At 57.8% G+C, this 22,223-nt stretch overlaps 2 protein-coding genes across 4 annotated transcripts in view; one reads left to right on the plus strand and one right to left on the minus strand.

The window, feature by feature from the left end:
• Window positions 1-1,169: 1,169 nt before the first annotated feature.
• Window positions 1,170-12,127, plus strand: LDLRAD2 (low density lipoprotein receptor class A domain containing 2). Its single transcript, XM_069479153.1, has 6 exons — window positions 1,170-1,251; window positions 2,673-3,107; window positions 6,902-7,033; window positions 10,413-10,574; window positions 10,702-10,886; window positions 11,963-12,127. The coding sequence occupies exons 1-6, from the start codon at window positions 1,170-1,172 to the stop codon at window positions 12,125-12,127; spliced, it is 1,161 nt and encodes a 386-aa protein (XP_069335254.1).
• HSPG2 (heparan sulfate proteoglycan 2) overlaps window positions 11,329-22,223 on the minus strand; it is a 96,105-nt gene continuing 85,210 nt past the window's right edge. For 2 of the 3 annotated variants that reach the window (XM_069479523.1, XM_069479521.1), the window contains 20 exons: window positions 21,822-21,931; window positions 21,465-21,612; window positions 21,270-21,386; window positions 20,572-20,683; window positions 19,761-19,905; window positions 19,575-19,674; window positions 19,311-19,420; window positions 19,081-19,189; window positions 18,401-18,499; window positions 17,798-18,019; window positions 17,289-17,533; window positions 16,837-17,008; window positions 16,622-16,744; window positions 16,478-16,534; window positions 13,741-13,816; window positions 13,575-13,653; window positions 13,342-13,412; window positions 13,152-13,235; window positions 12,661-12,764; window positions 11,338-12,545 (listed from right to left, as the gene is read on the minus strand). In XM_069479523.1, coding sequence (XP_069335624.1) covers window positions 12,373-12,545; window positions 12,661-12,764; window positions 13,152-13,235; window positions 13,342-13,412; window positions 13,575-13,653; window positions 13,741-13,816; window positions 16,478-16,534; window positions 16,622-16,744; window positions 16,837-17,008; window positions 17,289-17,533; window positions 17,798-18,019; window positions 18,401-18,499; window positions 19,081-19,189; window positions 19,311-19,420; window positions 19,575-19,674; window positions 19,761-19,905; window positions 20,572-20,683; window positions 21,270-21,386; window positions 21,465-21,612; window positions 21,822-21,931 — 2,456 coding nt within the window. In that variant the 3' untranslated portion in view covers window positions 11,338-12,372. Of the gene's footprint in view, window positions 12,546-12,660; window positions 12,765-13,151; window positions 13,236-13,341; window positions 13,413-13,574; window positions 13,654-13,740; window positions 13,817-16,477; window positions 16,535-16,621; window positions 16,745-16,836; window positions 17,009-17,288; window positions 17,534-17,797; window positions 18,020-18,400; window positions 18,500-19,080; window positions 19,190-19,310; window positions 19,421-19,574; window positions 19,675-19,760; window positions 19,906-20,571; window positions 20,684-21,269; window positions 21,387-21,464; window positions 21,613-21,821; window positions 21,932-22,223 lie in introns of all 3 variants that reach the window. The other variant, XM_069479522.1, reaches the window with a different exon arrangement.

Here is a 22,223-nt window from a genome sequence, read left to right on the forward strand (position 1 = left end):
TTAAGGTTCCATGTAAGATAACTTTTGAAAAAAATTGTTCTACTAATAACACATTTTGAAAAAGCCTGAATTAGTCCAAGCTCATGGGGAAGTAAAATGCAGAAAAAGGGAGATCATTTGCTCAGTGCCTACATTTATTTTTTCTTTATTTCCTGGATCCCTGCTCTGTGCCAGGCACAGTGCTATGGCCTAGGGGTTCAGAGGTCAACAAGACACTCATGGAACATAATTTTATATACATATGTATATGTATATATATTTTTAGAGATAAGGTCGCACTCTGTCACCCAGGCTAGAGGGCAATGGCACAATAATAGCTCACTGTAGCCTCGAACTCCTGGGCTCAAGGTATCCTCCTGCCTCAGCCTCCTGAGTAACTGGGACTGTAGGCTGAGCCAACATGCCTGGCAGGAACATAATTTTTGTGGGAGCCAATGGACAATATATGCAACAAGAAATCAATAATGGAAATTCCAGAGAGTGCCGAGATGATAAATTTGGGGAGATGTGATTGAATGACAAAGGGATAGAGGGCTAATTTAGATTAGGAGGGGGTCAGAGAAGTATGGTCCGTGGAGGTGACATGTGAGCCACACCCTGAGGACCTGAAGAAGTCAGCCATGGACCACTATGGGAGAAAAGCACTCCAGGAAGAGGGAACTGCGAGTGCAAAGGCCCTGAGGCAGGAATACGTTATTAGTAATAGAGCAGACTCTGGTTCCAGTGCTCCTTCACCACTGGAGGCCCTCTCTAGGAGAGAGGCTCTTTTGGTGTCCTGGACCTCCCTCAAGCTCAGTCCCTAAGGTGCCAACTTATTTAGGAAGGCAGCAGCTCTCTGAGGCTGTGGGTCCCCCTCCCAGGAGCCCTGTGGCTAAACCGGATCTGAGTGGCCTGGTTCCTGTCTGGCAGGGTGTGAGCAGACATCTCCCTGCCCTCTCTCTCCAGGCTCCAGCCCTGGCCCCAAATCTCCATGGCAACCCCTAGACACAATCCTGATCCAAAGGAGGAAGATCTGGAACGGGGAGCACACAGATCATAGTGAAGAGACCAGAGGGGCTGGCGCACTTGCCTCCCCTGCTCCTTGTGTCCTGCCAGCCTCCCGCACCCCAGGCTCCCCAGAGACCCCACACTGAAGATTCTGCCCCATTGCTGGGCACAGCAGAGCCTGGATGGAGGCTCATCTTCCGCAGCTGCCCCTAAGGCTGCTCCTCCTGGGGGTAGCTGCCCTGACTGTGTCTGCTCTGGAGACAGGTGAGTGTGAGGGGGCTAGGCTGGGGCACCCGGGAGACTTGGGCCCCCACCACCCTTGGAGACTGTGTTTCCCGAATCAGCAGTCACCCTGATAGGCTGGGCCCTTTGAGTTGGAGGAGGCTGGGAAACCCTCTGGAAGGCGGGAACTCCACGTCACCCAGAAGCAGGGGTCTGGAGGTGGGCAGGACAGCCCTCGGGTCTAACTGGAAAATCCCGAGAGAGCCCTGGAGAGCTCTGGAGTCAGACAACCCTGCATCCACACACTCTGCCACTTCCTACGTTGGTACCCTTGAGATTATTATCTCAACTCTCTAAGTCTCAGTTTCTTCAGCAGTAAAATGAGAGTAATAACACGCCCGTGCCCCTTAAGGGACAATTATGATTGTGCACATACGATGAGACCATGCAAGACACTTAGACAGTGCCTGGCACATAAAAGGTGCCCAGTTCAGTCACTCTGTAAACCCCACCGCTACCCCGTGTGTCTCCAGGGCGGGCTCTGGCCGTGGCAGGTCTGCGCGAGTACGGGAAAATGCTCCCACATCCTGAGCCCTGGTGATGGATTTCTTCTCCAGAGACCCGCATTCTGCCTGGTCCCCAAGCACCCACCGGTGCCCCTGCCTTGCCCAGAAAACCTGCCTCCTCTTCTCTCTCTGTCCTTACAAAGAGCAGAGCTGGTTTGAGCACTTGCACTTTATCGTATTTTGTCCTCACAACAACTTTGTATCACTGAGGATGTTTAGGGCTGTAAGTAACAAATGCCAAACTAAATGGGGCTTAAACCGTAAGAACATTTATTATTTCACTCAAGAAGAGTGGCCACAGGTGATCCCAGAGATGGTTAATTCAGCAGCTCAACTATGTCACTGCTTCTCTGTAATTCTCGTGGCCTGCTCTCGGGATGGCTGCGGAGCTCTCTGGACATCTCATCCTCAGTCACAGCTTTTGGAAGCAGGAAGAAAAGTCACACAGCTCTCCACACACCCCTCCTTTTTTTTGTTTTTTTAATCGGGGAGGAAAACCTTTCCCAGGAACTTCCAGCAGACCTCTTGTTAAGTCCCGTCGGCCTGATCCGCTGGGTCACATACCAACCCCTGAACCTGGCAAATAAAACCAGGATTACAAGGCCTGGTTCTTTTAGCAAGAAGAAGCAGGGGATGGCTGTTGGGTGGGCAGGCACCCAAATGTGTCTACTCCATCCTTGAATAGGACAGTGGTAGCCAACACTTCTCTAACACCCATTAAGTGCCAGGCACTGTCCTGGCCCCTGTGATGCTTCATTTGCAATTCTAAAATACAAAGAGCTCTGAAAACCAAAATTTGTTCTTAACTAATTTATTGCTAGGGTTCGGTACCAATTTATTAGTAGACAAGGTTGGGGTCTCCCCGCGTTGCTCCAAGGGCCGTGCTTTTCGCTGCAGCCGACCTGGTGGCCCTGTGCGGGCGGACGTGGCAGGCGGACGGGCTGCTGCTGCGCTCGCACTCTGAGTCGCGCAGATTCTACTTCGTGGCTCCGGACACCGACTGCCGGCTCTGGGTGCAGGCCGCGGCCCCTGGCGACAGGATCCGCTTCCAGTTCCGCTTCTTCCTGGTCTACAGCCTGACCCCGGCGTCCCCCGTGTCCCCCGCGCCCAGCGCCTCCTCCCCAGAGCCGGCCGACCCGTGCGCCCCCGGCTCCTTCCTGCAGTTCTACGAGGGCTCTCCGGGGGCGCCCCGGGCCCTGGGGGCCCCTGTCTGCGGTCTGACCATCCCCGCCCCGGTGGCATCCTCTGGACCGTTCCTAGGCCTGCGCCTTGTCACGAGAGGCCGCCAGCCACGCGTGGACTTCGTGGGAGAAGTCACCTCTTTCCGGTCCGGTGAGCTGGGGCTGCGGGCCAGGATGGGGCCACAGGGGGGGCGGCACAGGGGCTGCTGCCGGCAGGGGAATGGCCCGGAAGCTGGGAGCCAGGAAGTGGAGGGGCTGGGGCCGACTCAGTGGAGGAGGTGGTGACCCTTGGAGACTCCCAGCACGGGAAAGATGTTCCAGACCCAAAGAGCCAACCCCATAAATCTGGCTCCCATGGACGTGTGCGCCAGACTGCCCCGTCAGCCCCTGGTGTACACACACTCACACGTGTACACACCTCGCACTGACAGCCACACGCGCACACACAAGTCACATCCACATGACCCACACACCTTGTACACACACACCCCCCACTCACATGCCTCTCAGACACTGCTCGTGCACACACAATTCACATCCCATACACCTCGTGGCCACGCAGTGCCACCTCGCACACTTACACACACTCACACACTCTCATGTTCACAAGGGCCCCGCTGTCCCAGCTCAGCCCTTCAGATGTCTGCAGAAGGGCCTGGTTAGGGCTCTGGTGACTGCAAGTAACAGAACCCACTTAGCAAGGAGGGGGACCTCTTGGGACTGAAATGAATCGTACTCGAGTATTGAGCATTGCCTCTGGCCCTTTGCATGCCAGATCTCATCTGTGCCACAGCAGCTCCCCCGGGGCCGTGTTCTCATCCCAGCACTTACAGATGGGGAAACACTCGGGGAGGCGAAGCGCCCAAGGCCTCCCTGCTCGTAAGCAAAGCAGCCAGGCTTTCACGCTAGTGCGTGTCCTTCAGCTGAAATTGAGTTCAAGGCTTCAGCCCCAGCAGGTTCCCTTAGAACTGGAGCCACTTGCTGGTGTCACAGCAGAGACTGTCTCCAGTGACGGCAAGCGGATGAGCTGCCAAAGTCCAGAAGATTCCAAAACCGTGGAGAAGCTTTATCGTGATCCCCGGCAAAATATCCAGACTGGAGAATTAAACATGGGATTGTGAGCACTTTAAGGCAAGAAGGTGGGGTCTCTGAGAGCCACCACAGGTTCACCAAGAACTAGACCTTGGCATAGCAGGCCCTGGCCAGCCCTTTAGCACTGAGCTGGTCTGAGAGCTTCCATTCCAGCCACTTTGTCTCCTAGTCAAGTCCCACCTTTCTTCTTCCCTGGAATAAATAGGACATGGTCTGAATTTCGGATTTTAGACTCTCTCTCTCTTCCCTGTGAGAGTCTCTGGCTCTGGAATAAACTATATAAAATTTGTACCCTAAATCATTGGGGCCATAACTGGCCGTGCCTGGGGTCCCCCTCTCCGAGTGCTGTAGGCTGTAACATGCCAGGTTCCTATTACGTTGCTTTCCAAACACTCTCACTAGCTGATTAGAAATCACCACCTCCCTTCCTCCTGTCTTTTCTCTCTCTCCCCTGTACTGTGGCTTTGCCCTCCTATGGGGTGCAACCGTCAGCCGGGGAGGCCAAGAATTTTGCAGCTGTTCTGTGTTTAGCAGGAATGGTCTCCAAAAAGAAGGTGGCAGTGGTGAAGCCCTCTTGCAACTCTGGCTTCCTTAAATCCTTCTGAATGAGGAAAGGTTCATTGCACATCCTTGGGCCGCACGTAGTCCCAATCACTCACACCTACAGGCACACCCTGCCTACTCATGCACACACTTAGGACTCCCCATGCGTTACCATGCTACTGTCTGTGTTTTCTCTCTCATAGACTTCACACTTACACCTAAACACCTTTTATTATTATTATTTTTAGAGATGGAGTCTCACTCTGTTGCCCAGGCTGGAGGGCAGTGGAGCGATCATAGCTCACTGCAGCCTTGAACTTCTGGGTTCAAGCGATCTTCCCACCTCAGCCTCCTGAGTAACTAGGACTACAGGTGTGTGCCACCACACCCAGCTGATTTTTAAGGGAGTCTCGCTGTGTTGCCCAGGCTGGTCTCAAACTCCTGGGCTCAAGCGATCCTCCCACCTCAGCCTGCCAAGTAGCAGGGACAACACGTGTGTGCCATGGCACCTGGCCACCTGCACACCCTCTATGTATTATTCACTTTCATTTGCAAATGACAGAAACCAACCAAACTCAAGTTGGCTTAAGCCAAAGGAGAATTTGGGGGGAAACCTCCAATAACTGGAATATTAAGTTATTTATTCAAGTATAGCTGGATCCAGAAGTTCAGGTAATGTCTGCTGGGCTCTGTCTCTTTGTTCTCTATCTTTGCACTGTGTGGGTCTGATTGGCTTCCATCTCAGGCAGCTGCTCTTTTTACCTGGCAGCCAGGTGACCCTGAAGCTCCAAGTTCATAATCACCCTTACAGCTCCAATCTCATGAAATAGAGAGCAGGCATGGTTTCTGATGGCTGTAGTGAAAGTCCTGGTGAAAAATCTGATTAGTTGTGTGGGTCATGTGTCTGTTCCCACGGCCAGAAAATGGAATGCCCGATTGGCCAGGCCTGAGTCACATGTCTGCCTCTGAGCCACGGTGCGGGTCATTCCCACCTGAACTAGCTTTTCTCAACACACGAGATGCTGTGTGAGCCAACTTGTCTGCCTCGCCCTCTGTGCTGAGTCGTACAGTTCTCCCACCTGGGTGCATATTCATTCATTTAACCAGTGTTGAGCACCTACTATGCACCAGGTGCTGTTCTAGGCCCTAGGAATACAGCGATGAACGAGAGAAACCCCTGCATTCTTGGAGCTGACATTCTGGCAGGGAGACAAACCGTAAACAAATAATCAAGTAAATCTGTGCTCTGTGGATGGTGGCGAGTGCTGCAGAGGGACCCACGTCAGGGTATGGAGGGTGGGAGGGCTGGGGGAGGGGTGGCGTCGGGAAGGCCTACGGATAAAGTAACAGCTGAGCGGAGATCTGGAAGGAGCAAGCCACGCAGTTCCCCAGGGAAGAGAGTTCCGGGTGGCAAGTGCAAAGCCAAGAGCAAGTGTTTGCTGGGAGCGTTCAGGTTCTCTGGGATACTGTAGGGTGTGCGAGCACACACATGTGCGGACACACTCACACCCACTGTGTGCCACAGTGTTTACGAACACGGGCTCTAGGACCAGCCTGCCTGGGATTTAGATACAAAGCTGTGTGGCCTTGGTCGAGTGACCTAACCTCCCTGTGCTTCAGTCTTCTGATCTCTAAAATGGAGCTACTGGCCAGGTGCAGTGGCTCACGCCTGTAATCCTAGCACTCTGGGAGGCCAAGGTGGGTGGATTGTTTGAGCTCAGGAGTTCAAAACCAGCCTGAGCAAGAGGGAGACCCCGTCTCTACTAAAAATAGAAAGAAATTATATGGACAGCTAAAAATATATATAGAAAGATTAGCCGGGCATGGTGGCACATGCCTGTAATCTCAGCTACTCGGGAGGCTGAGGCAGGAGGATCGCTTGAGCCCAGGAGTTTGAGGTTGCTGTGAGCTAGGCTGACACCACGGCACTCTAGCCAGGGCAACAGAGTGAGACTCTGTCTCAAAAATAAATAAATTGATTAATTAATTAAATAAATTAAAATGGAGCTACTAATAACAGTACTTACCCCATAGGGTTACTGTGAGGACTAAACGAGCCAGTTAGGAACCGTGCCTGGCCCAGAACAAGAACTCAGTAAATGTTAGTTGCCATCCGCCTCCTCTCCTGCTCCTCCTCATGATAGGACCCTTCCTGCCCAGGTGACACTCACCCATATTCTTGTCTGCATGCACATAGTAACAGCTCTCTCCCACCCACACTCCCACATTCTGTCACTGTAGGGCCACACACCCTGCTGTGTCATGGACCTGGTCCAGGATCCTCATCTCAGGCTTCCCCCCTCCCCCCAGGACCTTGCGGTGCCTACTTCCGCTGTGGGAATGGCAGGTGCATCCCTCCGAGCCTGGTGTGTGATCCCTGGGGCATGGACAACTGTGGCGACGGCAGTGACCAGAGCTCCCGGCCACCAGCTGACTGCAGAGGTCAGTGATCAGGGAGGCCTGGGCCCTGCTGAGCAGCCAGGAGGGAAGCCTGGCCCCCCACACCCCTTCCCTGCAGCAGGGCCGCAGAGGGGAGGCGGGAGGCAGGGGCACAGCAGGAGGGAGGAAGGTGTGAGGGTTGGAGCAGTTGGAGCTAGAACGATGCTAGAGATCATCTAATCCAGCTGTTTCCAAATGACAGCTTAGTAGCAAAACCTTTTCCTAAATGAGACCTGGCAGAGGCCCAAGACGTAGAAAGGGGAGATCCTCTGCTTAGCTGGATTTGGGGGCCTCTGGCCCTGGCTGACTGATGTCTCTCTGAGGGCTCTGAGTGTCACCCTCAAGACATACCTTGAAAGCCATCAATCCAGGCTGACTCCATATTTTACAAATGGGAAACCAAGGTTTAGAGAGAAGAAATGGTGGGGGACCAGAATAGATTACCCAGGAATAATCTTCCCAGAGATCTAGAGATGTTCCACCCACCCACTCGTCCCCAGTCAGGAGTGGGATGGAGGCAGGGCCACCACATACAGTTGAACAGGTTGTTCACTGCAAGAAAACACCTAGCTGAGGTGAAACCCAGTTTCTTAGGACCCCACACACTTACCTCCCCAAGTCCCTGCTCGGCTCCTTTGCAGTTGCTGGTTACTTCCCTGACACTCTGTGCTTTGCACCACAGGGTCCAGCTCCTATGTCCCCTTCTCCTCCATCCAGGCTCTTTCCCTTGGTGGTCTCACTTATAGGGCATGGCTGGCTGGACTCGTCCCTGAGCTCTAGTCACATAGCCTCCTCCGTGCTTGATGTCTCCACGTGGATGTGTAGCCAACATCTCCAACTGAACTTGCCCCGAACTGGACTCTGACCCCCAGCCCTGTGCCCACCTCGCTCCTCTCTCACTGAGCGGCACCTTCACATTCCAGTTGCTCAGGCCGCGAACTGTTGAGTCACTCTTGGCCCCTTCCTTTTTCTAGCCCATAACCAAGCCAACAACAAGTCCTCTGAAAGCTCTCCAGTCCCTGACCCTTCCCACAGCTGACCTGCTGTCACCCGGTCTGAGCCACCACTGCTGTCGTCCAGACTGTTGTCACAGCACCTGAACTGGTGGTGTTCTTCCTTCTGTCCTTGGCCCTGGAGAGTGCAGTCTTCCTGCAGAAGCCCAGGGCAGCCTTCTTTTCCTTCTTTCCTTTCAATAAACTTTACTTTTTAGGGCAGTTTCAGATTTACAAAAAATTGGGAAGATAGTACAGAAAATTCTCATATACCCAGCACTCAATTTCACCTGTTTATTTTTGAGACAGGGCCTCACTCTGTCTCCCAGGCTGGAGTGTAGTGGCAAGATCATAGCTCACTGCAGCCTTGAACTCCTGGGCTTAAGCCAGCCTCCTACCTCAGCCTCCCAAGAAGCTGGGACCACAGGTGTGCACTCCAATGCCTGGCTAATTTTTTTATTTAAGATTTTTTTTTTTTTTTTTTTTTTTTTTAGAGAATGGGTCTCTTTTGCTGAGACCCAGGCTGGTCTCAAACTCCTGGCCTCAAGCGATCCTCCTGCCTCGGTCTCCCAAAGTGCTGGGATTACAGGCGTGAGCCACCGCGCCCAGCCTGGATCCTGGATTTAGTTTTTGTGTCTCTTTAGGCTCCGCTTGGCTGTGGCAGTATCTCAGGACTTCTTTGTTTTTGGTGACCTTGGCAGTTTTGAGGAGTACCGCTCGGTATTTTGTAGGATGCCCCACTATTGGGATTCGTCTGGTATTTTTCTCATGATGAGGCCGTAGTCACAGGTTATTGGAAGACCACAGAGGTGAAGTGCCACTTTCATCACATCATCTCTAAGGTATATATAGCATGATTTACGACTGTTGATCTTGACCTTGACCACCTGGCTAAGGCCGTGTGTGTCAGGTTTCTCCACTGTTATTTTCTGCCCCTCTTTCTATACTGTCCTCTTTGGAAGTCACTATGGGCAGCCCACACTTGGGTGGGGAGGTATGAGTTATGCTTTCCTGCCAAAGGAGCCTTTTAAAATATTAAATCAGGTCATCACTCCTGTCCTCAAACCCTCCACTAAGTCCTCATCTCACTCAGAGAAAGCGAAGCCTTCCAGGGCCCACGGGTCATGCTCTGGCCCCGCCCCTTCTGGCCCCGCCCCCTCCACCTGCCCTGGACTCCTCTGCACTGGCTCCCCGAGGGACCTTCCACACTCCAGCCTCGTCCTGCCTTCTGGCCTCCGCACTAGCTATTTCCGCCACCTGTAAGGCTTTTCTTCAGGGATCTGCCGCTCATTCTTTTGCCTCCAGGCAGGTCTCTGCTTAACTATCACTTAAGTTCTTTCCGGACCCCTCTGTATGACAATGGCAACCCTGTGTCCACCTGCAGATGAACGGGTACACAAAATGTGGTCTGTACACACAGTGGATATTATTCAGCTTTGAAAAGGAAGGAAATTCTGATACAAGTGACCACATGGATGAACCCTGAGGATGTGCCAAGTGAAGTAAGCCAGTCACTAAGGGACAAAGACTGTATGATTCCACTTATATGAGGCACCAGAGTAGCCAAAATCACAGAGACAGAGAATGGAACCGTGGCCCTGAGGGGCTGGGGAGAGGGGGGCTGGGGAGTGATTGTTTAACGGACATGGAGTTTCAGTTTGGAAGATAAAGTGCTGGAGCTGGATGGTGGTGATGGTTGCACAACATGTGAAGGCACTTAGCGCCACTGAGCTGTAAACTAAACATGGTTAAAATGGTGACTGCTGCGTGTATGGCAACCCTGCCCCGGCCAACACGTCCCGTCCGCTTTCCCTGTGTAAGTTCTCTCTATAGCACCTGTCTGCATTTGACCTACGGCGTATTAATGTGCTTCCTGTCTCCCCACACTAAACTGCCAGTTCCATGAAGACCTTTTTGTCTATGTTGCTCACTGTTGTCTACCCCAACCGCTAGAGCAACGTCTGGGGTACAGGAGAGGCTCGAGAAAGACTAGTCAGATGAATGGAAGAATGAACCTGTCTATGCCTCAGTTTCCTTACCTGTAAAATAGGATGCTAAATCTGATCTTTCAGAGTTGTCGCAAATCCTAAGTGAAACACTGTAGGGAAAGGGCCCGGCACGGAGCATGACGCTTGGTGCACAGCAAATGCTCAAGGCACGCGCATCTTCTTCCTTGAGAAGTAAACCCCAGGCCCGGAGCGAGACTGTGCAAGCTCAAGTCCTCCCCTGTCACTTCCAGCTGTGTGACCTGGGCCAGTGACTTAACCTCTCTGCAAAATGGAAATACTAATAGTGACAAACTCAGAGAAGTCTTGTGAGGATTAAATGCAGCACAGAAGTGCCCCAGAAAGGGCAGCCCTGTGTGTGTGCTCTGTTCTTTCCCACTGCAGGTCCCTCTCTGGTGCCCGGCCAGACTGGCAGTACGGACGCTGGTGCCTCCAAGCCCCCGACTCTCCTCCTGCCTCTTGGGTCTGCCGGCCCCCTCTGGGCTGCAGCTGAGAGGAGCACCCCCCTAGGCAGGGACCCAGCACAACGGAACGCAACTGTGGAAGGTAGATGACTCTGGGTTACAACCTGCTCCTACTCCTCCCACCAAAACCACACTTGTCCCTCTCCAGGTGATGGGAACGGGGGCAGCAGGCCCAGGCTGAGGCCCGAGTGGACTCTCTTTTCCTGCAGGCCCCCAGCTCCGGGGGGTGGCAGTGGCCTCCTCGCTGCTCCTGGCCTCCGCCGGCCTCCTCGTGGGCTTCCTCTGGTGCTGCTGCTCCCCTGGCCGGCTGGCCCGGCAACGGCAACCTGGTGCCCGTGACCTCCGCCTCCGCTGCCGTGCAGCCTGCACCACCTGCTACACGTATCCCTGCCAGGTCTCCCCTGGGGGGCTGCAGCCGAGTGGACCAACCTTCCAGGATCAGGGAGGCCACCCCTAGAAAGCCTGCATGTGTCAGAAGAAGGAGACTCTGGGGTCCAATAGACCCTGGGTTCTAATTGCCACTTGACTGTCTGACCTTGGACAGGTCACCTAACTCTCTGAGACTTGGTCTGCCCCTCTGGAAAATAGGACGATTCCTGCCCCACGGGGTCATTGAGGGCCACAGGAGGTAACTTGCACACGGTAAGCCCTACAGCTTGGGTGGTGGCTGGTGCTGGGCTGGAGCAGGGAACGGCAGGACCTCCATGCCCATGGCCAGCGGTGGGGGCCTCGCTAATCCAAGGCCATCTTGCTTTACTCCCAGCCCCACTTTGCCCCACCCTGACCCACCCGAAGGCTCCACTGAGCTACCCCTAGTCAAAGACACAGGAGACCCCTGGCGGGGATAGCACCGTTTATTAAGAAAAATCAAGACAAAGACCACAGGAGGGTCCCTTCTAGGACACAGAGGCCAGGCGTCCCAACCCCCCAGTCTGGGGGCCACTAGGAGGAGGGCGCTTACCCCCAGCTGGGTCCTCAGGCTCCCACAGATGGGGCAGGGCTGTCTTATCCCCTCCTAACCCTCCCAGTCTGAGTCCTGGCTCCCCCCACCCAAGGCACTAACTCTTCCCGACCACCAACAGCTCCCCCGCGAGTCCCCTGGGCCTTCACTTCCAGATGAGTGGGGGATGTGGCCTGGTGTGGGCAGGGAGACCCTCTCAGTGCTGGGCTCTGCCTGTAGCAGCTCCTGTAGAGTTGGGTGGGGTTTCCCTTGCAGCCCCTGAGGGAGGGGCCTTGGCTGTGTGTTGGCAGGAGGGGGGGTGGGAATGCAGGCCAGGAGGGCGCGGTGGGTGGGGGAGGCTGCCAGGGGCGGTGGCCCAGCTGGCTGTGTCTGGGGGCTGGGACGTGGGCTGGTAGGGCTAGGGGGCCGCCTGCCCAGGGGTGAGCTGCCTTTTGCTCCACAGCTGACACTAAAGAGATTTCCCAACCCAGAGGGGGTGGCGAAGGCTCCTGCGACACCCCCTGTTTCAGGTAGCTGGTGAGGCACAAGGCTGCGGGCCGAGGTTGGCTCTCCCAGGAATGAGGACTGCCCCAGGCCTGCAGAAGTGGGCAGTTGGCTCTACCTTGGGGGGCCCCATCCAGGAGGGGGAGTGGGGGCAGTTCTGGGCCTACGCAGCCACCGTGCCTGAGCCCTAGTCCTGGTGGCCTTCCGAGGCACCCACTCCCATCCAACCTGCCCTGCCTGTCAGCCTTGTGGCTTTGCCCAGCTCTGCGTGTGGGGGGTGGCATGCCCACCTCCAGTCCAGCCCAGGGCGGTAGCAGCAAAGCGTGGCATTGCCTCAGTTTCTTACAAAAATTCATAATAATAATATTAATAATAATATACTCGACATTGTCGGGCTGGGGCGCTGCCCGGGAGTCCGTGTGGGGCCGGCGGGTGCCTACGAGGGGCAGGGGCGTGTGTTGGCCCCCGCCTGGGCGCGGTGCTGCAGGTCCAGGGGCTGTGGGGGTGGGGCGCCGGGCCTGGCCGAGTGCAGCACCAGATTCTTGATGCAACCTGTGACGCCCGAGGAGAACCTGCCCCCGGTCAGCGTGGCCACGTCGGGGGCTCCGCCTGCAGAGAGGGGAGGGGAGGAAGCCTGTGGGCTCAGGAACCCCCGGAGGGAGGACGGCCCCGGGGGAGTGAGGAGGGGCTCTGGGCCTGCACTGAGGCCCATGCCAGGACTTACCGATGTAGATGCTGCCCTTGGCGTTGACTGCCACGTTGGTGCCTGGGGACTGGCCGCTGACCAGCTCCTCGCCGTCGACCTGGATGGAGCCTCTCCGGCCCTCCCTGCGGTGGAACCGGGTCAGGCCCTGCACCCCGGACGCCCCCGTCCTCCTCACCCCACAAGAGAGTCCAGTCCCACCCTTTTGGCACTGAGATTCCAGACACAGAAGTTTGCCTCCCGCTCCCCGAGCTCGCTCTTTCCCCCATGGCATGAGAGATCCAGCCCCACAAACAACTTCCTCAGCCCCTGCCCACGTTGCTTCCCCCCAGGGTCCTTGCCCGCCCCCACCCTGTGGAGCTCTGTCCGGCCTGGAAGTCTGTCATCTGCCTAGTGGGGTCTCCCCCTCCCCCAGCTTCAAGTTCTGCCCCTCAGAGCTCCACGCCTGCCTCCCTGCCTGCGGGGTGGCGTCCTGCCCCGCTCAGAACCCTGGGCCCGGGTGGCTCCCTTACCGCAGTGCTGTCACCCGGTGCCACTCGCCGTCATTTATGGGGTCCTCAGAGACAAGGCGGGCCTCCCCACTACCCAGCTCGTAGCTGCAGTCACATAAGCCCAAGAGGGTGTGAGCTGGGGCAGGCCAGGGGAGGGGTGGGGTGCTGGGAGGCAGGGAAGGGAGGGGAGGGACCAGGTGCCAGGACCCACCTGAAGACAAGGTGCCCGTCCTGAAGCCCGAGGCTGATGAAGTCCTTGCCTCGGCCGGCCTCTCCCACCTCCTGCCAGGGAAGCACAGGGTCTCTGAGCTCCCCAGCCTGGAGAGCTGAGGCCCCCTAAGGCCTGTGGCCTCCGCCTTCCTCTCTCCCCACCACCCTGGCCACCAGGAGACCAGCTTCCTGCCCCAGGATCCCCGAGACCCCGGGCCGCATGCCCACACTCACCACGCCCTGCCAGAGCAGGAGGCCACTGGCTGTGCTGGTCCGAACCTCCAGCTCTATGGTCTCCGGCACCTCGGGCAGGCTGTGGGGGAGGGGTGGATGAGGGACAGAAGTCCCAGATTCTGGTCCTCCCCACTGGGCCCACAGGCTCTCCCAACACCTGTCTTACCTCCTGGAGAAGATGCGGCCAGGCAGGGCCAGGAAGCCATCGTCATAGAAATAGGCACCGTACTGCCCAGGGGCATCTGCGGGAGAATGGGGGGCAGGGACACCTGCTCACCTGCATCAGGTGTCAGTCCCGAGGCAGTTCCCTGGGCCCCCACCTCCACTCCAGCATGCACGACTACCCCAGGGCTCTGACCCCGGACACCCAAGGGGGTTGTCACAGAATTCAGGGGCCTGTGAACTGCCTGGGAAACATTGTAACTTGATTTCCACTCACTTCTCACTGACAGTTAGCAGGTCCTTTAATTATAGATGCAGGCAACAAACCAAAGTAGTAGTACCAGGACCTGTGACTTTGTCACTAATATTTGCTTATCACATTACAGTAGCTGCAAATATTTCAAAATATCATTTACACTTGTTATTGTTTTGAAGTTGCAGTAGCTATGAAGACCACCGCTAGATCTTGCTATTTAACATGTTAATAAAGAGCACATATGTTGCAAATGAGAACACTTGAAAAATATTTTGATAACTTTTTTTGAGTATAATTGGTCTCCTTTGAAATCTGTGTATTTTATTTTATGTAGGATCCACATCAGGTGACCAGCCATGCTGTTTGCTGAGTTCTGTCTGGCTTTAGCTCTGAAAATCCCACAGCCCAGGAAACGCTTCAGTCCAGAGCAAACAGGGACAGCTGGTCACCTTGTTCCGTGGCAATAGATGGTTCAGAGCCTTTGTGTTCTCTCCAGCTTACAGTTGGGGAGACAGGCGCAGGTGAGGGGCTGGCCCAGGATGTGGGAAGCCGGGGCTGGACCTGGGCCTGTCAGCGCCAACGTCCCTACTGTGTGTGGCTCCACCATCCCCCTCCCTATCTCCCCAAAACCCACTCCACAGGGCAGCACTGGCCACAGTAGGCCTGGCAGCTACAAGGGCAGGGTCTGCCACTACCCAACGATGAGGACAACAGCTGACATTTACCAAGCACCTACTGTGTGCCTGTGCAGGGACCTTCACCTCTAGCTACAAACATCATTTCATTTAACTGAATCTTTATAACGACCCTACAAATCAATATGATATTAGCAAAAGCTAACATCCTGTACCCACTCTGTACCAGACATTGTTCTAGGCATTTAAAATACACTAAACAGGTCTGGGCACAGTGGCTCACGCCTGTAATCCTAGCATTTTGGGAGGTCCAGGTGGGAGGATTGCTTGAGGTCAGGAGTTCGAGAGCAGCCTGAGCAAGAGGAAGACTCTGTCTCTACTAAAAATAGAAAAATTATCCAGGCATGGTGGTGCACCTGTAGTCCCAGCTACTTGGGAGGCTGAGGCAGGAGGATTGCTTGAGCCTAGAATTTGAGGTTGCAGTGAGCTATGAGGATGCCATGGCACTCTACTTGGGGTGACAGAGCAAGACTCTTTGTCTCCGAAAAAATAAAAAATATAAAATAAAATACACTAAACAATTTTACTCTCATTCAAAATGTTATCCAAAGCCCTGTGGAAAGGGGTTATTCATCTCCATGTTATATGTGCGGAAACTAAGGCACACAGAAGTTAAGTGACTCACATTAGGTCACGCAGTAAGTGACAGGGCTAAGATTTGAACCCAGGCAGGCTAGCTTCAGAGCCCATGCTCTTAACCACTACACCACTGCATCTCCTATTATTTTAGTAAGAATAAGAAAGGATGTGTCTGTAAAGGAGTTACCACAGTGCCTGTAAATGTTCAATCAACATTCACTCTTTACTACTATCTTTGCTTTTATTTATTTTTAGAGATAGTATCTAACTCTGTCACCTGGGCTGGAGTGCAGTGGCCTGATCATAGCTCACTGACACCTTGAATGCCTGGGCTCAGGCGATCCTCCCACCTCAGCCTCCCCGGTAGCTGAGACTACAGGTGTGTGCCACCACGCCTGGCTAATTTTTCCTTTTTTTTTTTTTTTGAAACAGAGTCTCGCTTTGTTGCCCGGGCTAGAGTGAGTGCCGTGGCGTCCTCCTAGCTCACAGCAACCTCAAACTCCTGGGCTCAAGCAATTCTTCTGCCTCAGCCTCCCAAGTAGCTGGGACTACAGGCATGCGCCACCATGCCCGGCTAATTTTTCTATTTTTATTAGAGACGGGGTCTTGCTCTTGCTCAGGCTGGTCTCGAACTCCTGAGCTCAAAGGATCTGCCAGCCTCGGCCTCCCAAGTGCTAGGATTACAGGCGTGAGCCACCGCGCCCGGCCTAATTTTTCTATTTTTATTTTTGTACAGATGGGGTCTTGCCATGTTGCCCAGGCTGGTCTTAAACTTCTGGGCTCAAGCAATCTTCCTGCTTTGGCCTCCCAAAGTGTTGGGATTATAGGCATGAGCCACTGTGCCCAGCCTATCTTTGCTTTTAAACAGTGGAATCCTTGAGAATGAGGGTCCTGCCTTATTCGTTGTATATTTACTGCTCCCAGGGCAAGGATGGGCACACAGTGGATGTTTGTTGACTGAATGTGTGAATATAGTGGTGGAAATTGAGGTCAGAATGATGCTAAGGCCTGTCTGCAGTCGCCTAGCCAGAGGTGTGGGGCAGGCCCTGCTCCATGGGGCTGTGCCCTTTTTTATTCTGCCTGACTGTGCCCAGCGAGCCCCTCACATGGGCCCTTTTTGCTGAAAGGCCAAGATTGAGGGGTGGGGTAACTGGAAGGGGGGCTTAGAGGCGGAAGCCAGGGAGCTTCTCGGGCCGGCCACAAGTACGCACCGTTGCCCCCGCTGCCTTCAAGGTGCCAGTCGGACTCCGCTGTGCCATGTCCAGAGCCTGTGGGGAGGGGGGTGTCTGGTTGGTGGGCACAGACACTGTGGGTACCGCGTCCAGCCCCAGGGCGCCAAGCGGGAAGTGGAGTACCTTGCTGGCAGCGGGGGCCGGAGAACCCAGGGGGGCAGAGGCAGCGGGTGCCCTGGCAGGTGCCCCCGTGCAGACAGGGCTCACGGAGCTGGCAGGGGCTCTCCTCGTGCTCACAGAGGTCTCCTGCGGGCCAGGGTGGGGGCGAGTGGGTGGGTGGGCATGGGCTGCTGACCACTCGTGCCCCTCCCCGCCGGTGCCCTGGGCAGCTGCCCCACCTTTGAAGCCGTCTCGACACAGGCACTGGAACTCGTACTCGCCAGCGGGCATGCACGTGGCCCCGTGCCGGCAAGGCTGGCGCTCACAGGGGGAGCTGTCGTAGCACTGCCCGACGCCCTGGCTGCCCAGGAAGCTGTAGGTGAGGTCTAGCCGCTTGCCATTCACTGACACCTGTGGGCACAGGGACACTGGGGGACTACAGGGGCCGCACGGGATTCTAAGCGGGGGAGGGAGGCAGCACGGAAATTGAGCGCCCGCCGTGTGCCAGGAACATCCATCCGTGCCGTCAGTCCTCGGTCCAACCCCTCAAAGTAGGTTATCATCCCCGTGTTACGGGGGGAAACTGAGGCTTGGAGGTGAAGCGTCTGGGCCCCGGGCTCCGGGCCAGCTGCAGGCACAGGGCCCCATCTGCCCCCTCCCGTCCACTTGCCCTCTGCAGGCTGCTCCTCACCTCGCCCACGCAGCCGCGGAAGTGAGCGCTCACGTTGGTGGCCGGGGACAGTGGCACGGAGGGCTCCACGCCACCCAGGTAGAGGAGGGTGTGCAGGTTGAGGCCCTGGCTCTTGCCGGGCGAGGAGCGCAGCACGGGGCGACCCCCGTTCACCCGCAGGCTGCCGTCCTTGTTGAGGCGCTCAGCAGACACGTGGTGCCAGCGGCCCAGGGCCAGCGGCTCGGTGCTCCGCAGAACGGCCAGGCCTGGGGAGGACGCCAGGCAGGGTTGGGAACGTGGGGCTCCCTGTCCTGCCCACCACATGCAGATGGGAACTCCCTGCGGCCTCCGGCTATTCCAGATGAGGAGCCCAGGGCTGCCAGAGGTCTAGGCACCTGCCTGAGTCACACGTGGAGGGAAGGAATGTGCGGAAAGTGGGGTCTGCCTCCTGGATTTATGCCTCCAAGCCTCCCCGGGGCACGAGAGCCAAGCAGGGCACAAAGCTGGGCATCTGGAGGCCCAGTGCTTACCTGATCCCAGCTCGTAGCGGAACTCCAGGTGGCCGCCAGCCATCGCCAGGGACACGAAGTCCTCCACAGGCCCGCTCCGCCCCCCGCTGAACAGCAGGATGCCGTCAGGCGCCAGCGGCTTGAACTCCACATCCAGGCGCAGCTCGTGGTGTGTGTTGGTGAGCGGGGGCAGCGCCAGGTAGGAGCCGGAACCCGACAGGGAGGGGGTGGTCACCGTCACACCTGCAGCAGCCACAGCCCGGCCAGGGCAGTGGGGACACTGGAGTCCCGGGTGGGCACCAGCTACTCAGCCTTCCTCGGGGACCCCCGCCCACCTCACTCTCCAGGCCCGAGGCTCAGGCCAGCTGGGCAGCAGCTGCAGCCGCGCGTGGGCCCCTGCCCTGGCAGACCAGGCTGGGAGGAGCTCCAGGAAGACAGGGGTCCCCTTTGGGGCCCGCTGTGTAAGGATCCAGGCTGGGCAGAAGTGTGGCCGGGTGACTTTGAGACCCTCTGGCTCAGGAATAATCTCACCATCCGTAGGTCCCCTCGTGGCCTCAGAGTGCCCTGCCTGGCTTCCCCAGCCATCACTGGGACCCTGCGGCTCTCAGGCCTGGCTCCACTCACCTTCCTCACACCTTAGCCCAGAGCGGCCCAGGTGGCAGCGGCAGGTGTAGCCTCGACCGTCTGGCCGGTTCACACAGGTGGCGTCGGGCCCACAGGCCTCTGGGGGGCACATGGGCCAGTGAGAAGGACACTGAGGTGGCTCGGGAGGGGGTGGGGCCCTGACGCCAAGGTCCTGCCCATCTACCTGGGCACCCTTGGCTAGTTAGGGCCGGGCCAGCCCAGGAGGCTGAGAGGAGGGGGTGGATCAGGGCTCGGGTGGAGCCTGAGGCTGGGCAGGGGACGGCAGGGGGAGTGAACGAGTGACTGTGTGTCTGTATGTTCTTGAAAGACCATGCCTGGGTGACAGTGAGGGGTGAGGCGTGCCTGGGTGGCAGGTAACGGGTGAGTACCTGGGTAATAAGCCGGGAAGGCGGCAGTGAGTGGGGGTGTGCGTGGTGGCCACAGCCGGGGGCTTGGCAAGTACTTGGCTAGCAGTGTTGGAGGGGGGCAGGCAGCAGTGGGGGGGCAGACCTCGGTAGCAGAGGTGGGGATCAGTGTCTGGGAGGAGTGGGAAGGACGTAGGTCGGAGCAGTGGGGTGTGGACGTACCCCTGCAGTCAGGGTGGGGGTGGACACGAAGGGGTGGCAACAGCCAGAGGCCAGCACCAGGGGTGACAGTGGCGGTGGGGGTGGGGCACGTACCTGGATGGCAGTGCAGGGCCTGCGAGTGCTCACAGCGGCTCCCGGTGAAGCCCGCTGGGCAGACGCACACGTAGCTGCTGCTCTCCGAGTCGTGGCACTGGCCCCCATTCTGCAAAGCAGCCCCCAGAAGTGAGGCTGAGAATACTCAGGCCCCCCAGTGCCTCAGGGGCCAGCCAGGGCTGAGGGCAGTGGCCGGGGCAGCTGGGTGGTGTGTGCGGGCGTGGGGTCACCTGGCAGGGCCGGTCCCGACAGGTGGGGCAGTGGGAGATGCCGTGCGCCGTGAGGTTGAGGTCGTGGAAGACGATCTCCTCGCCCTGGATGCGCAGCTCCCGGACGCAGCCTGGGGCGGGCAGGTGGGGTGAGCGAGGGGCAGGGTGCCGGGGAGCCTGCCCACCCAGCCCAACCCCGCCGTGCCCTCCCAGGCTCCCAAGAGCTCTGCCCGCCAGCAAGGTGAGGCTCGGCCCTGGCTGGAGGTGGGGGTGAGGGGGGCGCACCTATGAAGCCACTGCTCAGCCCCGCCTTGGGGATGGCACCGTAGTCGGGGTAGCCGCCCAGGTAGAGCTCCTCATTCAGGTCTAGGCCCTGGAACTTGCCCTGGGGAGTGGGGAGGTCAGGAATGGCGACAGAGGCTGGGCAGGGGCAGGACGGGGTGGGGGATGAGGCACAGGGTCGGGTCTCACCTGGGAGGTCCCGTTGACCGGGGCCAGGCTGCCCACAATCAGGGAGCCCTGGGTGAGGCTGCGCAGGAGGGTCACAGTGTGGAACTGGCCCAGGGCCAGCGGTGTGGGGTGGCGGATGGTGGCCATACCAGAGCCTGCGTCGAACCTGCTCCATGGGGTGGGCCCAGGCAGGAGAGAGTAGAGATGGAGTTTGTAAGAAGGGGTGGGGCCCAGCTGGGCAGAGGGGCACCAGAGGAGGGATGTCACCACTTCCTGTATCCCGGCCCAGGGATGCCCCAGTTCCTGTCCCTGCCCTGTCTTCCTCCCATGACCCGCCCCCCAACGCTTGCCCCGTCCCTGGCCGGGTCTTCTCTCCCCACATCCTTTCCCTGGGAGCTATTTCAGAGCTCCCGCGGGGCTGCCATCGCCCCAGGCTCCAGGGCCCTGCAGCCTGGCACCTGGCCTCATGTTCCTCTGAGCACTCCTGTCTCTCTGAGATCACCTTGTTCTGTCCTTGTCTGTGGCTTGTCTTCCCCAACTAGAATATACCTTCCCACACGGGCTAGAACTTGGTCTGTTTTGCTTGTGCCTGTATCAGTGCCTGGCACATAGTAGGTGTTGAATGAATGAAGGAAGGAAGGAAGGAAGGAATTCTGGCCTGCAGCAGCCCCTCCCCCCTGATGGGCACACTGTGCCTGCTCCAGCAGATCGCGTGGTTGCCAAGGGAAACACCCACAGCTCTCCTCCTCCAGGATCTCCTCTGTATAACCCAGCCCAGGGTTGTGCGGTCTGTGTCCAGTCCCCCTGAAAAGGGGAGGCCAGGGGGTCTCACCGGAACTCGGGCCTTCCGCCCACGAGGCCGAAGGAGATGAAGTCGGGCTGCCTGTTGGCCAGGTTGGTGGGGCTCCCTGGGATCCGCTTCTGCCCGTTGTACAGCAGCATCCCTGGGCGGGCACAGCCGTGTAAGGGGCTCCCGTCCTGCCCCGGCCCCCTGTCCCCCCAACCCTGGGAATGTGCCTCGCTCTTCAGCCTGTCCAGCCTTGGACGGCCATCCCTCCCTTGGCACGCTGGGCACAGCCAGGCCTTCTCACTACCCCGGGCTGGGCCCTGAACAGAAGGGCCGGGCTGTGGATGTGCTTTGCACGCTCTGGGGGGTCACCCCAAGGTGGAGAGGCAGGCGGAGACTCACCCGAGTAGAGGAGGAGGCCTGGACAGTGAAAGTCAGAGACCCAGAGAGATGAGAGAGAGAGAGGAGGAAGGGTGAGAGGTGGGAGGGAAAGGAGGGAGGCAGGCCTAGAGGCGGGTGAGGAAGGTGGGACGGTGGCACCAGCGGCAGAGACAAGACATCGCAGAGGCAGGACAGGGAGCAGAGGCATGAGAGATGGCCCAGGGCAGAGGCCCCGAGGCCTGGGGACCCCTGGACAGCGAGGGCCGAGGGAGCTGGGCGTGCCCGGGGCTCATGCCAGGATGGCGGTTACTCGCAAGATCCCCCGCCCCAGGCAGGCCCCTCAAACCGACTCTCCTGCTCACCATCGGCTGAGTCGGGCCGGAAGGTGATCTTGATCTCAAACTTCCTGTAGGCGTCCTTGATGGTGGGCAGCGGCAGGAAGGAGTGGGGCGTCTGCGTGAAGTAGGGCACCACCCGCTCTGCCGGCAGAGAGCACACGTGGAGACGATGCCCGCCCGGGAGTGGGGGACTGCCCGTTCCTGGGGGCGTCGTCTTACCTGGCACCTGCAGGTGGGCAAAGGCTTTGACCTTGCCCTGGCGGTTAGTGGCGGTGCAGACGTAGGTGCCTGCGTCCTGCGGTCGGACCGAGGGCAGCATCAGCATGTTGTTCTCCAGGCGGCTGTCGGGGGGCAGGTTGCCGTCCAGCTGTGAACACAGCAGCACTGAGGACTCACGGTGGCCCTGACCCTTGCCCACACCTCCACGGGGCCTGCCGCCCATCTCCGCCTCGGGCCCCCGTCAAACACTGAGCATTGGCTCTTTGCGAAGCCTGTGCCAGGTCCTGGGGACGCTGAGCTGGTTTGGACCTGGTCCCAGCCGCCACCCCCCCCCCCCCGCCCCCGCCCAGCATTTACCTTGCTCCAGCTGATGTCCGGCGTGGGGTAGCCCGAGGCCATGCAGGGGAAGACAGCCGCAGAACCAGCAGGCACACGGACCTCCGGGGGCGTGGAGATCTGGGGCAAGGCTGAGAGGTGGGGAAGAGACACAGGCCATCAACGCCATGTCAGCTGCCATCTGTGTGCCCAGCCTGTGCTCATTCAATCCCCACACTACCCTTCGAAGGGAGATGCTGGGTCCCACTTCACAGACGAAGAAATTGTGGCTTAGGGGAGAGAAGTGGCTGCTCGCTCCTGGTGGCACAGGGGGACCAGGGCGGGGGTGGAGGCAGAATTCAGGGCCAGGTCTGTTTGCCTCTGCAGCCCCGAGACCTCCTCAACACACCAGGCAAAAAATTGTGCAGCCTTTGGGGACTGAGA

This window comes from Eulemur rufifrons, chromosome 8 (assembly GCF_041146395.1).
Source record: "Eulemur rufifrons isolate Redbay chromosome 8, OSU_ERuf_1, whole genome shotgun sequence".
Taxonomy (NCBI): Eukaryota; Metazoa; Chordata; class Mammalia; order Primates; family Lemuridae; genus Eulemur; species Eulemur rufifrons.